Here is a 15,479-nt window from a genome sequence, read left to right on the forward strand (position 1 = left end):
ATTCAGGGGCCCAAGATTGCATAAAGAAAACCTCAAATATTCTCTTGCTGGACAGCAATAGGCATGCCTGGCCTGAAACAACTGACGTGAGGGGATTCTGCGCTCATATACAACCTCTGATGGGAACATGAAACTATGTGCTTGCCCAACCAGCTTGGCTGCATCCGGTACCCACTTGGGAGTATGCCCCAGGGCTGTAATTAGTGACAAGTTTACAGTCAGAGGATGTGGTTATACTTCAGCGGTGCAGCTGGCTTAAGTGGTTCCTGATGCCGGCTACGTGGTCCTGCCATTGCGCAGCTTGCAATGCCGTTACCACCACAGCTGTGCAGCTGCCAGGGGAGGCACACCGCACTGAAATGGAGGAAGATTTTGTTTGCTTGTTTTTAAGGTGGCTCACTTCAGTGATGATGTTCACTGTGCTGGCTCCTGCACTGGTCAGAAGCGGGATGTAGGGAACAGGACAGCAGGCGGGAACTTCTACTGGTTTTGCTGCTAAAGGAACGACGTTGTTTAGTCATAACATGAGGCTAAAGGCAAATGGTTGACCCTACAAGATAGAAGGCTGCCTGTCCATTCCCATACTTGATTTTAATTAATACCTGATTTTATACAAAATGGAGCAGTTTCAGGGGGAGATTGAGATATGCCTGCTACCGAGAGCCTCGAGCTGAAAAGGCAGGGACTTGCTTGGCACATGAAGGAGAGATGGAGACTGGAGATGCTGCAAATCAAGTGCAGAAGGAAGGAGCTGAACTGGTAGCTCACGCACCATGGGTAGGTCAGCAGATGCCAGGTAAGCCATGGGAGTGCAGATCTTGCACTGATCCACATCCACCACTCCTGCACCTCCTCCTCCTCCCCCTTTCCTGGTCCCTGTTCCGCCTGCCCTCCTTATTTCTAAACTAAGCTTTTGCTTTACATTTCCATCACCACACATGACAGGAAAAGAGATGGCTAGAGCTGTATGTGAAGCCTCAGTTTATTTATTGCAGGTGTAAGCCCACAGCTCTTAGAAAGCTGCATTAAGTGTAGTCCATCACCAGAATATATTTGATCTGCAGCAATGATCTCCATAGTACATTTTTATGTGTACAGATATTCTGCTTTGTGAAGCACCTGCTCTAAACACGCTCTTGTTATACAAGAACTTGTACCTCACATATGGTCTGCCAAAAATAAGATAATTAAGTGTAAAGATAATTTTACTTGTGGCAGAATGAAGGGGACCACAGCAGTTACCCAAAGCAAAAAAAAAAGTAAAGTGTGAATATCAAACCTAGGTTGTTTGGTATCACTGGCACAGATGAAAAGAAAACAAGTGAAGAGCTGACAAAACAAAGACAGGAGGCCCTGTATAAAACATCCACTGGTTTTAGCAGGAGTCTGAATATTTTGTGTTGGGAAGCTCAGAAAATTCAGCCAAAACCAGACTATCATGACAAAGCTGCCTTTTACACATAGAGGAAAGTAGTGAGCCATTTCTCTACAATCTGTAGGAGCTCCTGAGACAGTCAGGTCCTTTGGGTCACCTGGAGAAACCACGTTGATTTCTAGTAGAACGGCCAACCTTAGGCAAGGTCCTGGAAAGGATCTGCTCTGTACCAGAGGACCACAGCTCTTAAAGTTCATCCTGATGCTCATGGTCATGACCAACACCTGTATTCATTTCCAGTGATCCCAGGGAGAAGGCTGTTGGTGAAATTGGTCTTGATTCAGGGATGTGTTCTCTCCTGTACTTTTCAATGTAAGGTTTAGCCACTTCCCACACCTGTGAAACAAGAAAGCGAAGCAGCAGAGTCAGAAGCAAAACAAAAGGTCAGGTCAGGCATCAACATACAAGTTCGGGAAACTCTGTGGAAGAGTTGCTGGGATGGCGGCGAGAATGATTGACCTACATGGATAAGCTGTATGCAATCAGCAGAACCAGAGAGGCAGCCAGAGTAAGGTTTAGGGAAGAGCATGTGGACGGAGGACAGGAAAAGATACAGCTCTGGGGGGACAAGGTGAAAGGATTCAAGGTGAAAATATTGTGTCGTGTCTTGTTACCAGGTTAAAGCTCTATGTGCAACAGCTGGGAGAGGATCGCTGTAACTTACTAAAAAAAAAAATAACTTGGTCACGAAGGGGACAGGGAAGCAAAATGGCAGGTGGCATGGACAAAGAAAAAGGGAAGGGATGGCAGCTGGGATTTAAGGCAGAAAAGGGAAATGTTCTATAGTCTCCTTTGTCTCTCCTCCTGTAAGGGCTGCAGGGCAAACAGCCTTACAGAAGATGGACTGGGATTTTCTTCTCCCATCCGGTTACTCTCCATGATTCTGTTGTTACTTATATTTCACAAACAAATAAAATAGATGGATCACATAGCTGTACAAACACTTGGCCCAGATGAACATGTTTTGCCACTGCTATTGCCTCATCAATGTCCCGTTATTGCTTCCAGTGGTCCACCGTGCCCAAGGGCCTCAAAGCCTGAGGAGCACTCACTGCCCCAGAAACAAGGATCACCGCCTGGAGAGATCGCTGATTTCTCTAGAGATCTGCGGGCGTACAGGACCCTGCCCACAAATGGTTCAAAGCTGGCCCTATGTCTATGAAACCCCTGCCAGAATTAATAATGTAAGCTATTTATTACACAGGGCAACTTCAGGAATTGATTTCTAAATCTATCCCATTAAAACTAAGGAAAAACAAATCATAGAAAATCTGGTGGGTTTGCCCCAAGCAGAGAAGCACTTTTAGCCAGGCCAGCCCCTGAACGCATGGAGGGGTATTTCCAAAGCAGAGCTGCAGTGTGCTCTGCAGGACAGTCCTGCCACACGTGCCAAAAGTCAACACTCACCTTCTGCTCCACGAGCAGCCTGTGAGCTGCTTCAATATCCGGGGCCATGAAGCGATCCTTCATCCAAGGCCTGTAATGAGACACATTGCCAACATTGGCCAAACATTAACCACCACTGCCAGCAGCCGATCTCCATGTGGGTAACCTCTAGGGGAGGTATTTATCTGGTCTTACCTCACAACGGAGCGCACAAGGTCATAGACCTTCTCCAATGGGGTTGTTGTTCTCAGAGGGCGTAGGAATTCAATGCCCTGACAGGCCGCGAGCAGCTCAATAGCCAGAACTATGAAATCAAAACAGCAAAAAGGATTTTCGGCAGGTACAGCTCAAGGCAACCTGTCCCTTAAAAAGCCATCCTTGGTGTGTGTTCTGACTAATATGACATGGTTTCAGGTAACGTGAAAAGCCTGGTGGATCGACACACCCCAGAGAGGCAGCCCAGCAGCAGGATCATTTTATGGATGGCGCTGGGGGTAGTATCCAACATTTTAGCAAGCAGATTTTAGGTGGTCTGCCAGACAGACTTTTCAGTGTACCAGGAACTCCTGGTTACCACAGAGTCTTAAATCCATAAAAATATCTCTTCCAGGGAATCTTGAATACCCAAAGAAATGGGCATCAGAAAACATCTTTAGGGCTGAGAAGAAAAAAGGAGCCTGAGCTATAAAAGAAAGTTCTGCCCATCCCTGGAAACGTTCAAGGCCAGGCTGGATGAGGCTCTGAGCAACCTGATCTAGTCGGAGATGTCCCTACTCCTTGCACGGGGGTTGGACTAGATGACCTTTGAAGGTCCCTTCCAACCCTAACCATTCTATGATTCTATGAATCTTGCAAGACCCCACGTGAATGCACCAGTAAAACTAGAGCTTTGAAAGAGTCTTCTTTCTGGAGAAGTTTGCACCAAATCTGTCCACCTCACACTTGGTCACTATTGGCATTAGTTCCTCATTTTCATGAGCCAATTCACCCAAGGAACTGGATGAACCAACTGGATTTAGGACACACTGTTTCTCAGCATGTTGTTGAAACACGTGGTTTCTGAAACTCATTTCTCTGCACAGAAAAAAATGTATTTCTGTAAAACAAAATCTTCAGAGCACTCAAATGTATAAACTTAAGTGGGCAAGTGAATTCAGTATTTGTTTGCTGTGTATCACTCTGCTCTTCCACTAGCAGCTGAGATCTGTATCTAAGCAGATCATCTGCCAAATAAATAAATAAAAAGCAAAAGAGCAATCTGTCCTTGTATGCATGAGAGGAAAGTTTTGCTCAGTGTCCTGCAGTGCTGGATTTACCTCATTTCTGTTAGAAGATCCAAATGCTTGTAAAATATGTACTTAATATAATATGTTTAGATAGTTCTTCCAGATGCATTAACTCTTTTTTTTCTTAGAATATATCTAAAAAGAATGGCACTAATATCTTAATCTGGTTACACACAAAAGGTCTGTCTGGAAATGAGTGTTTTAATTTTACCTTGTTCCACGTGTTCAATAACTCTCAAAGCTTTTCTTGCAGCCCATCCTCCCATGGACACGTGATCCTCTGTAGCAGCACTGGTTGAGAGAGAATCCACAGAAGAGGGGTGGCACAAGGCTTTGTTCTCAGAAACTGCAAAAACCCAGTGCAATGAATGTAGGACAGAATGGGCACGAGACAGCAGCAGCAATGGCCAACCTGGAGCAGAGAGCCTGTCCACCACCTCAGATCGCAGCAGGGAATCCAACTGTTGCTCCTCTTTTGAGGGCACACAGATGTTTTACCTTGACTGAGTAATTTGTAATAAACAACTTCAAAACTATCATTGCCTTTGAAAACAGTAACCAATATCAGTCTCAGGTGCAAATGTTAACCAGTTATAGAAAGACTGCTCACTCCTCCCCCTCCCTGGAGTTGGGTTGCTCTGGCTCAAGGACCTGATGGAAACTGAAGAAAAAGAGTGGACAGCGTAACTGAAATACCATCCTGGGGATGGTCTTACCTGTTACTCCAAAGCAATTCTTTCTAAAGAGCATTGGTTCACTCTGGTTTTGGTCACAGATACTGCCCCTCCCCTGGTTTCAAGAGGAGAGCTAGAGATCAGCATCTGGTCTCTTCTCATCAGAGCTGAGGCATTTGCAAAACTTGCTCCAGGATGATGCAGGAGCACCATACAAATCCTCTCCCACCCTCCTCGCCTTGCTACAAGGCCATCCATGTCCCTCCTCTGGGGACCCACACTCCTGAGGGTGAGAGCGCTCCAGCTTTGAATGCCAGATGCAAGACCTGGAGTAAGTCTCTCAAGCTGCACCCAAAAGCGAGAGGAATTTGGCTGCAGGAAGAGCTGTTGGCACCATCGGACAACAATTCAAGGTTGAGAATTGCTCTTTGGAAGAGAAGAAATTAAGCCTGCATTCACAGTGCTTCTGCTATACATAGACCTTTTCTTTCTGAAGCCCAGCAGGACGCTGCGTTAATGCCATCGCCAAATTAGGGGCTTCAGAAAAGCAACAAGAGCAACAGAGAGGTGGTGACACCAATTGCAAATGGGCTGCAGTGACACAGGCCAGGGCCAGAGCCCAGCTGGCACGTTCAGGCAGGCAACAGCAGGTCCCACAGAGGCTGCATGTGGCTTCTGCAAACAGTTTGGTCTGGCAGGCACAGCGCTACCAGAGAGAGAGAGATGCATCCAGTGGCATTGCAAAATATGTGTAAATTTTTTGCGGCTTTATCTATTAACCCTGGGAGCAAACAACATTAGCCAGTACACAAACACCTTAGAAACCGGCAGAGTGACTTTAAAATTATGTGTATTATCATGTTAAAAAAAAAAAAAAAAAAAAAAAAAAAAAGAAAAAAAGCTCAGATTTCACTCTTAGATAAATTCCTGGCTATCTTTACCAGGGAAAGATGGCTTTAACCCATGGCCTCACGGTGTCAGCGCAGCAATGAGTTAGGAGGCAGGGCTGTTATTTTCATTCCCCACAGCAGAGACCACGAACACCCCAGAATCTCTCGCTCCAGACTGCAGAAGTGAGCTGTGGGACCTGAAGCCAAGCAACAGTTGAGGCCTGGAGCCACCCTAAACTCTACCCAGCCAAAAGGAAAAGACTACTTTTTTTCTGCAGGATGTTTATCTACACCTTTATCTGACATCCTCTGTTCCTTTGTCTGTTTGCATCTCTTATAATTTACCCTCTACTCATAACACGTTTATCTTTATGTTGGTTTGTACTTTCTTGAACCTATGAACTGTAATATCCCAGCGGCCAGCGGGTTTCTTGTTCCCTTCGTCATGAGTACGAGAGGAAAAAATGTACTAATGCTTATGGAGAAGAGATGGAAAACAGGAGTGAGATGCCTTCGTATCTACTATCACATTACAACTGCCTTGATATAAATTGGTCTTTCTAGCTTGTACTCTTGATTATGTCAGTCAAGCACTCACCCAGGGCAGCTGCTGTGCAGTGTGCGATCATGAAGCCAGAGTTCAGACCTCCTTCAGTGACTAAAAATGCAGGCAGTTCGCTGAGCGAGGGGTTGCAGAGCCTCTCTATTCTTCTTTCACTAATTGCAGCGAGTTCGTGCACACCAATTGCCAAATAGTCCAAAGCCTATAAAAGAAGATCTCATTAAACCAAATGACAGGGAAAACGAGCAACCAAAGAAAACCAAACCCGTTTGTTTTGGTTTTTTGTTTGTTTGTTTGTTTTGTTTTTTTTTTTTCTCCTTTCTCCAAATGCTTAATTACCTTTGCAGGATATTCACCATGAAAATTTCCTCCAGAAATGGTCTCTGCTCTTTCAGCAAACACCATCTTTAAGGAGAAGTTAAGGCATAAACATGAGCAAAATATGGTTTACATGACAGATATCTGTCAGTAACTGGAATATCTTAACTGAAGGAATATTTGTGCTAATAGGCTTTTGTTTGCAAGCACGTTATATTACATACACATATTCAGAAAATGAAGACTCAGTCTCAGTTGTCCAAACTTGTAGATACAGTTCAGACATGTATTTTTTTCAAACAGACTACATAAAATTAGGTCTTTGATTGAGAAGGGATGGAGGAGGAGGGCAGGAAACTATTAGGGGTGCAAAGAAACACATGTATTCAGATCCTAGTATAGTTTCTCCATTCCTTGGTAGATTCTCCCCAGGGTAGGCATAATTTTAGACAGGTTACAAGCAATAATGTTCATCTTCTATTGATGTGATATTACACACAGCAGCTCTATGCTGCTGAGGGGAACTCAGCCTTGCTCAGTGCCAGTGCAAGAACTGTGCACAGAGTTTACCAGGCTAAGCTGTGATGAGGCTTACCAGCCACAGGCGTTATGCCTGCCTTCCCTGACTGAGTGCGAAACTTGCTCTGGAGTGCAGGTTTCACTCATGCTGCACCACCAGATGTTTCACACAACAAGTCACCATCCGTCTAAGTCCATTTGGTTGCCAAGTTCCATCTATCTACATATTCAGTACAAGTGTATAATCTCATCTCGGAAACATTTAACATTTGCTAAACTGTATGCACACATGGTTTCCTTGGCCAGCACACACTTACACGCACCAGTGCAGACATGGGGAAGAGAGGAGAGGTTGCTGTTGCGAGCAGTAGTAGTTATTGACTGAAGCCAATTATGACTTTTTTTGCCTTCTATGCAAATAATTTTTAGGAGACAAAAAAAGACAAGCAAAATTTTACATAGAAATAAAGTCATCAAAAAGATACAGGATTGTCCGTGGCACTGTTGATTTCAGTCATCATGATGTCCTTCACAAAAGCAATTGTATCATTTACAACTCCGTGGACCTAAAACAAAAGCCATTAGCACCTGAGTTGAGTGTCTACACTTAGTTCATCTTCGGGATGCTGATCGAGCTGCAGGCGCTGTCTTTCCCATTATCCCAGTCTTTACCATCCACACCTGAAGATGGTATTGGATCTGCTCTTAAAAATCAGGAGCACCACTGTGGGACACTGCCTATCCTAGACACTTGAAAGACTTTATTTACTATTATTATGGCGATATTGCCGAAAGGGTGATCTGATACATCATTTTTTACTCGTTTGGGTTGATTTACCCTAAATGGAAGATAAGATACTTATTCAGTGGCGGAAGTGTTATTAGGGGAGAAGTAACCTTCCAAAGGCTCCACAGAAAACAAAATCTCGTTAATGAATTAACTTTCATTAATTCCACTGATTTAATAGCTTTGCTTAGGTTAAAACTCACAAAATCAAGTTCTCCCAGTATGTTTGAGATACTACAGGTAGACAAACAACCTGTCACTCTGGTTGCTTCTGTAAACACCTTTCTCCAATTCATGGTCTTAGCATCAGTGCAGAAGAAATGCCCTACAACGCATGCAACCACCTTCCCCCTGGTTCTGACACTTGGCCTCTCTCAGATCCGAACACAGCACTGTCAGATGCTGCCTGACGGGCACATGCATGGGATCAATGAATTACGTGTCTCCATTAATACTAATTTTGAAGTGAGGGATAAGAAAAATAAACCCGCTTTCCCTGATCAGTCAGACAGTGCATAAAAATTGACAGTATTTCTGAAATGGGAACTTCACCATTGTTTACCCAGTGCTATGAAAGGAAATAAAAGTCAGTTTTTACCTGAGGGCAGCAGCGCATTGTGTATGCATCCTGAACTCTGTCACAGAATCTATGGCTCTCTAGAAGGAACAAGGGAGGAAAAAAAACAAATATTCCTCACACAAAAGCATATGGATTACTGCTGAAAGACGCAGCCTGTCCTGGTAAACTAAGAGGGTGAAGGTTAAGATTGTTCACCTGCTATTTCTGATGGATGATGGTCAGAGTCTAGAAGGGACCTGAATCGAAACGCCACTTCAGCCTGCCCTCGATGTGGGCGCACTGCATGTATATCTAGTAAAACAAATTAGACTATTAGATTTTGCCTCTCTTGTCACCAGCTGTTAAGCAGACAGGAAAGGCACAGTACCCACCAGTGTCAAAGGCCCTTGTTGTACCCTTCAAGACTTCAAGTGTAAGGGCAGCGATTATGTCAGCTTGCCTAGCAATAGCACTGGCTCTTTCAACCGCTTCGCATCCCAGCGAGGTGATCATTTGTGTCCCATTGATGAGAGCCAGACCCTTCAGAGAGAGAGAGCATGCGTTAAACAAGTTCATGCCAGCTATTCCACACACTGCGACAATTCCCCATCTCTGTGACAATTCTCCTTCTCATGTGGATGAGTTAAAGACCTTTGCTCAGCTTCCTGGATTGTCTCAAAATAATAAAATGCACAGCTTGCCTGGATATCTTTGCTACATAAATTTTCAATGTTCATGACCCTACTAAGTCATCATAGACACCCTCGGAGCTCCAGTAGTTCCAAGCAAGAGGTTTATTTCATGTTATTTCAAGCTTAAGCAAGAAAAATACAGGAAATATTTATTCTTTCCCAGTTATTTGGAAGTGGAATGCTGTTTTTATTAATTTCTTCTTAAGTCATTAGTTAAATCAAATAAGTTATGAGCATGGGGGTGTGAAAACTACTCCTACTAAGAAATTGGAGAATTAAAACAGCATTAGAAGTTATAACTGCTTTAAAAGATTCATTCAGTTCAATTAAAAATATCCTCATGTTTGTTCTAAATGAACTTGAGGCCCATGGGAGCCTTCCATGTGCCTTTAGGAGACACTGGATTAAGTTTCTTGTTTCTGGGGGTGTTTTACCACTACTGAAGTCCCTTATCAGACAGCTCCACAGCCCTCAAATCTGTTGTGTTCCCAGGTAAACTTTAATACCTGGAGTGAGATTCATCTCGCCTACTTTTAATGACCTAGAAGTCAAGTCAGTCATCTGAGCTCCTGTTATGGTCGAAGTGCAAATAGGTATCTTGAAAGGGCTTCTCAGGCAGCTGTTTCAGCATGATATAAAGTGTTTTCTGAAGATGCCTGTCTCCCTCCACCGACCACAGAACCAATCTGAACATCAAGCTTGAGACTTGACATTTCAAGTCAAGTAGAGTGACACTAGGAGAGATGAATCCCACTCCTGATAATACTTCATTAATATCTTTCTGGAGCTTAACTTAAAATGTCTGTTAATTCATTTCATGCTTAAATTGTAAGTATAAAGCAACTAGTGATTGACTATGCCTGTTTTCCATCAGCTGGCATCATTATACTTTATTACCTCTTTTGGTTTCAAGGTAATTGGTCTCAGACCATGGGCTTCCAGGACCTGGAAGGAGTTTAATAACAAGGTAATTAATGAAAAACGTTTTTCAGTAATTCAGTCACCACATTTTTAAAATCTTAAATGTTTCCATAAATGAAAATATTAACAAATTCCTTAAGTGAAGGGAGAAGAGCAGCTTTATATCACAAGCACTTAAAATATTTTTTTCTGCTAGGTCAAAATAAAGGACAGTAATTTTGGGCTTCCAACCAGAAACCTCATTTCCCAGGCCCACTAAAAGAAGGTAGTAGGAGTACTGAAGCGAGATACTGTCCCAGCCCATTAACATCTACCGTGTGTTAGCTGATGGGAGAGAGGAATAGGAGAGAAGGCTGGAAACATCTTTGGGAGGTAGTTCTGCCTACACCCTGCCTCATAGCAGGTAGAAAATCTCCAATGACAGGAAGAGTCTTACTCAGTTTACTCTATATATGTATATTCCATAGGGCAATTGCTCTTGTGGGAAATGGAGGAATGGTATAACCTTGATTCTGATTAGAGGCCTCTCAACCTTTCCAACTGAAGAGGTAACACATCTCAGAGGTGTACAACTAACTTCTGGTCCTGAAGGTGCAGGACACACCGACCTGCTTCACCCCTACTCCTTTCCCTGTGTAGCTCTCAGTACTTCTCCAGCTTACAGTGACGGTATTCAATCCATGAATAGATCTGGTGTTCAAATATTCATGGATAGGAGTGATAGATGCAGCAGAACAAACTACCGTGGAAGACTTAGGAGGGGCAAGGCGTGGAGATTAATATGATCTACTAATACATGTATTGCTAATGTATTAGTTACAGAACTAATTAAAAAATTAATTAAAAACTAATTCCATTGTAAAGCTCCCATCTTGTAAAGGAGGATGCTATAAAGGTTCCTTGTAATCCTAAATTAATTTATCAAAAATGAAACATCCAAACCCGTGTTAACTCACTTAAATCCATTATAAAATCAGTAGAAGTTTTACTGGTAAGTTCCTGCCTTCAATAAATGTCCAGTTACTCTCAACATTTGAATTTTTTGAATTTCAGAGGTGATCTTGGGTTTGTTGGAATAGTGTTCACGTTTACGGAGCTGGGGACTTAGTAATATTCTTTCAAAGCTGGTATGACATCCTGTCCCTCTCTCCAGGTCCAAACTGATGTCACTGCAGTATCTCGTATTACGATACTACGGCATGGTATTTCTTTAGGACTTAATAACATACTGCATATTCATATCTGATTCAGTGACCTGTGGGTCAGTTATTCCATTCTCATGGATCCACCTTCCTCAAGGTAGAGGATGAGCTGCTAAAGGCAACCTAGTCCCAATCCAAACTGGTACAAAAAAAATCCTCAAATGTTTACATGTTATTCATTTGAGCAAAATCTCTTTCTCTCAAGGCTACATGCAATTTGGCAAATAAGCCAGCAAGCAGAAAAAAAACCCAAAACAATCAGCTGCACAAATCTTACGTATTTAGCATCAGCCCAGCCACTCTTTGGGGACCACATCTTTCCTTCTCCAATTAATCCTAGAGCAAGATGAGAGAGGGGGGCCAAGTCTCCGCTGGCTCCAACTGTCCCTTTCTCAGGGATATAAGGAAGACAGGATGCTAGAAAGAAAACAAAAAAAGACTCCTGTTAGAGCCTCCCCTTGATACACTCCTCCGAAAACAGAGAAGCCAGCACATGAACGTGGTCACAGCAACATCCTGCAATTGTGGTCAATGGCACCAACAGGACTACTCTTGTTGCAGACTGGGATTTGCCCCTGCTGGGAGGCCAGATGCAATTTATGAAGAAATCAATTCTCTTCTGCACTTAGTTTTGGAGTAGGGGGACACAGCTCAGGGTAATTGCATCTACAGCCACGCAGCCAGACAAGTAGAACATCAGCCCTTTCAGGGTGATCACCTGGTGTGGAAAAAGCTACCTCTTCATTTCTCACTCCACTAAACACTGGGTAACTCCTACAAACCATCTTTGAGCCTTCTTTCCCCCACCCCAGCCCTCTGTGCACTGAATGTGTGGAAATGAAGAAAGAGATTGGTCTGTTTCCTTTCTTTTGCGGAGTTAAACACTGAATCTCCTCATCCGCTGGAGGGTGCAACAGAGGGCAGCACTGCACAGAAGGTGCTCTTTGCTTGTCACAGCCGCACTGACATGCCTCACCAGAGGGACCATCAATGGACAGAAGCTAACAAACAGTACAGCTACCCATTTGCTTTCACTGTTGTGGCACCCAGCAAGGGCACCCGGCTTTCACTGCTTTGCCAGCCATGGCCACATCAGCTGCTGACCAGCCGTGTGCTTCTGCGTGGCTGCGTTGTAGGCCTTCCTCATGAACACTTGTGTAGGCCTCAGGGGGTCTACTCACAGAAGCAGGTGCTGCTTAAGAGGGTCTCCTTGACAAACACCAACACATGCAGTTTTCTACATGCTAATAGGCCCACCCAAAAATCCTGATGTCCCAAAAGATGGTGGCATAAGCGACAGGACAAAGGTTAGAGACGTGAGCCTTGGTAGAAGAGCTTGCCCAGAGTCAGTCAAGCTTAGTCTTGAACTAATTACTTGACCTCTCAGAGGCTCATTTCCCAAACTTCTGCTTGTTGCATCCCTTTCTCTCAGCCTTTCCTGTCACTTCCGCTCACACCTCATGTTCTTCAACAGTCTCTAGCCATGACCTTTTAGAGGATTGGTGTCCTGGTTTTACTTAGTGAGGGGAGGCTACGGTGGCAGCTTTTGTAAGAAACTGCTAGAAGTTGTTTCCCCTTTGTCCAGTGGACTCTGTTAGGCCTACGGCGGACCCGCTCACTAAATAAAACCATGACAATTGGTCACAGCCGAGCTTTGGTCCTGATCTGTCACAACTACCAAGTCAAAAGACCAACATCCATAACTCCATCCGTTGACCACCCTTTAATTCAACAGCTAAAAGAAAAAAAAGGGGGGGGGAGGGGAATTTTTTTAAAACATCTTTTTACCATTAAATGCTTCAATAACTTGCTGGAGCGTTTCTAGGGATATTCCACTGTATCCTTTGGCTAGAACATTGATCCTCAGCGCCAACAGCATGCGAGATCTCTCTGGGCTTAAAGGTTTCCCCACACCTGAAACAGTAACTGTCTTGGTTACTAACCCACTACCAACAGTGGCAGAAAAGGCAAAACACCAAGGGATTTCTTATTACCTGCAGAATGTGAACGAACCAAGTTCACTTGAAGCTCCCTATGGGAAAAAAAATATATGTAAAAACTCAAATAAGTCTTGTCAGGTTTTATTTTGCACAAAGCAAAGGGAAATACTGAAGCAACCCTCATCTAACCACAGAGTATAAGTGTACAGGGTGGAACTGCTCCCTGCTTTTCCTTTCCTGAAAAGAAGGGATGGAGAAAGCCACACACGCAACTTACCTCAGCTTACTGTTTGGGATGACAGTCCTGGCAAACTTCCCAAACCCCGTGGTGATTCCATAAACAACTGCAAGAAACATACACTGCTGGTTAAGGAGGGAACCTGATGAAGTTTTCTAGACAATTAGTAGTTAGAGGTAAAAATACTTACCCGTCTGTTCCTTTATGATCCTTTCAATCACTTCTCGTGATTGTTTGACTTTAGCTTTAGCTTCACGTGTGAGCTAAAACATGAGTAGTTTAAATATCAGTTTATCTATCATTATTGAATTTTAATTGTAGAAAAATAAACATGTAAATTTTAGCCACGTTTGTTCAGAATCTTTACCTTTATCTTGTAGAGTCCTTTTCCTAAATTGACCAAGTCTTCGGTTGTTAAGCTGTTGCCATCTAAAGAAATATACTACACCAAAGAACCACTGTTTAGTTTGAGACACATATGTGTATAAAGCTGCTTAATAATCAGAACAACAAAAAAAAAAACCCCAACAGTCAAAACTCAGCAATGACAGGAAGCTCACTCACACTAATTCTAAGACAGGAACTCGCTAACAAAAACATAAGCAGCACGTTATATTAGATTCCTAGACCGAGCCAATCTAACAGCCCCTGAATGCTGCAGTGGCTGAACTCTCAGCACGTTCTGGTGAACAGCAGGATTTGTTACCAATGTGTAAAATCATTGCCAATTCCTACCTGTTCAGGTTCTCGGTATTTGCTGTATCTGAAAGTTCTGTAAAGGAAAATAAAGGGCAGACAGGGTCTCACAGCTAGTGACCATTCGATTGCAGCTGGCAATGTGTTTTAAGAATGAAGAAACACTAAAAGAACAGGGAAACCTAGAAAATTATAAATCTGGAATTATAAAACATTCAAAGTAAAGTGCTCAAAAAAAGGATACAAATGAACTCCTTCTGGCTGAGATGGTATGAAATCTGGAGACATTATATCTCCTTCTATAACTAGAAGAAATATGCAGAATAAACAGAAACAGTATTAAATTGCATTCTACATAAAAATTGTTTTACATTACAATACACAGCATTAAGAATTCTAATTTACAGTTATCAACCCTGAACATACTTTTATGCTTCTAGGAAAATAACAAGGAAGTATGTATTTAAGACACACTAAGGCAAAAGCAGAACAGTCCAACCCAAGCATCTACTACATATATGACATCATATACAGATGAGGTACATAGAATCCTGTATGTTCTAAACCTTATATAGTTCTATTCCTAAGAACTAAATATTCTTAACACATTTTGGCATTTTTCCATAAAAATGGTAGACACTATCTCAGATGCAATTTTAGATAAACTAAGCCACGGTTTGCTGACTCAGATGCCAATGCAGTCACACCGCTAAGTTTGCTTGAGATTTTGCTTACCAACTTCAACAAATTCATTGTCCTCTAGAGCATCCTCCACTGTATCATCAAGATCCAGCAACCCAAGTCCCTTGCACCTCCGAATGTAAAATTTCACATCTTCCACCGAGGCGAATCCCCCGTTGTCGGGTTTGTTTTTCATGTACCGTCTCACAGCTTCCTTTCCCAGCCACCCGATTGTATTTGTGCAGTTGAGGCACGGCACTGCCAGCCATTCTCCTCGGACATGCACCGTGTATCTCGGCATGCTTCCTTTCCAAACTTGTCCCTTGACCAAGACGGGCCGCTGTGTACAGTGGCCTTACATTTACCACGCGAGGGCCTGAAGAGCAGTGTCTAGCTGGAATGCAGTGTTGCAATCAGATAGAAGCAAAAATCCGCCCTCAAAATCCCCACCTTTGTAAATAAGCGAGATCGATGTATTCAGCTGACTTCATCCAATCAAACCAAACCCACGGAGCACACCCTTTTCATGGAAAGACAACCCCCCCGCTATTACCACAGTAATTTTTTTTTTCAAAGAACACATCAGGAACACAGAAATGAAAGTGTAGGAGCTGGAGTTTATGTTGCAAGCATAGAAAAATAAATCAGTATAAGATGGAATGCAACTGTTCTAAAAACTTAAGGGTTTAACAA

The 15,479-nt window shown here is 43.1% G+C and overlaps 1 protein-coding gene across 1 annotated transcript; it reads right to left on the reverse strand.

Moving 5' to 3' along the window:
- Positions 1 to 964: 964 nt before the first annotated feature.
- Positions 965 to 15,087, reverse strand: HAL (histidine ammonia-lyase). The gene is made up of 20 exons (XM_010116369.2): positions 14,841 to 15,087; positions 14,350 to 14,410; positions 14,145 to 14,172; positions 13,777 to 13,851; positions 13,600 to 13,672; positions 13,449 to 13,515; positions 13,226 to 13,263; positions 13,020 to 13,145; positions 11,509 to 11,648; positions 10,006 to 10,053; positions 8,809 to 8,956; positions 8,633 to 8,728; positions 8,456 to 8,514; positions 7,556 to 7,636; positions 6,573 to 6,638; positions 6,270 to 6,435; positions 4,319 to 4,453; positions 3,017 to 3,125; positions 2,843 to 2,912; positions 965 to 1,771 (listed from the first exon to the last, which is right to left on the reverse strand). Exons 1-20 carry the CDS (start codon positions 15,085 to 15,087, stop codon positions 1,622 to 1,624), a joined length of 1,983 nt encoding a protein of 660 aa, XP_010114671.1. The 3' UTR covers positions 965 to 1,621.
- Positions 15,088 to 15,479: the final 392 nt, after the last annotated feature.

Source organism: Chlamydotis macqueenii, chromosome 1 (genome assembly GCF_036417535.1).
Source record: "Chlamydotis macqueenii isolate bChlMac1 chromosome 1, bChlMac1.mat, whole genome shotgun sequence".
NCBI lineage: Eukaryota > Metazoa > Chordata > Aves > Otidiformes > Otididae > Chlamydotis > Chlamydotis macqueenii.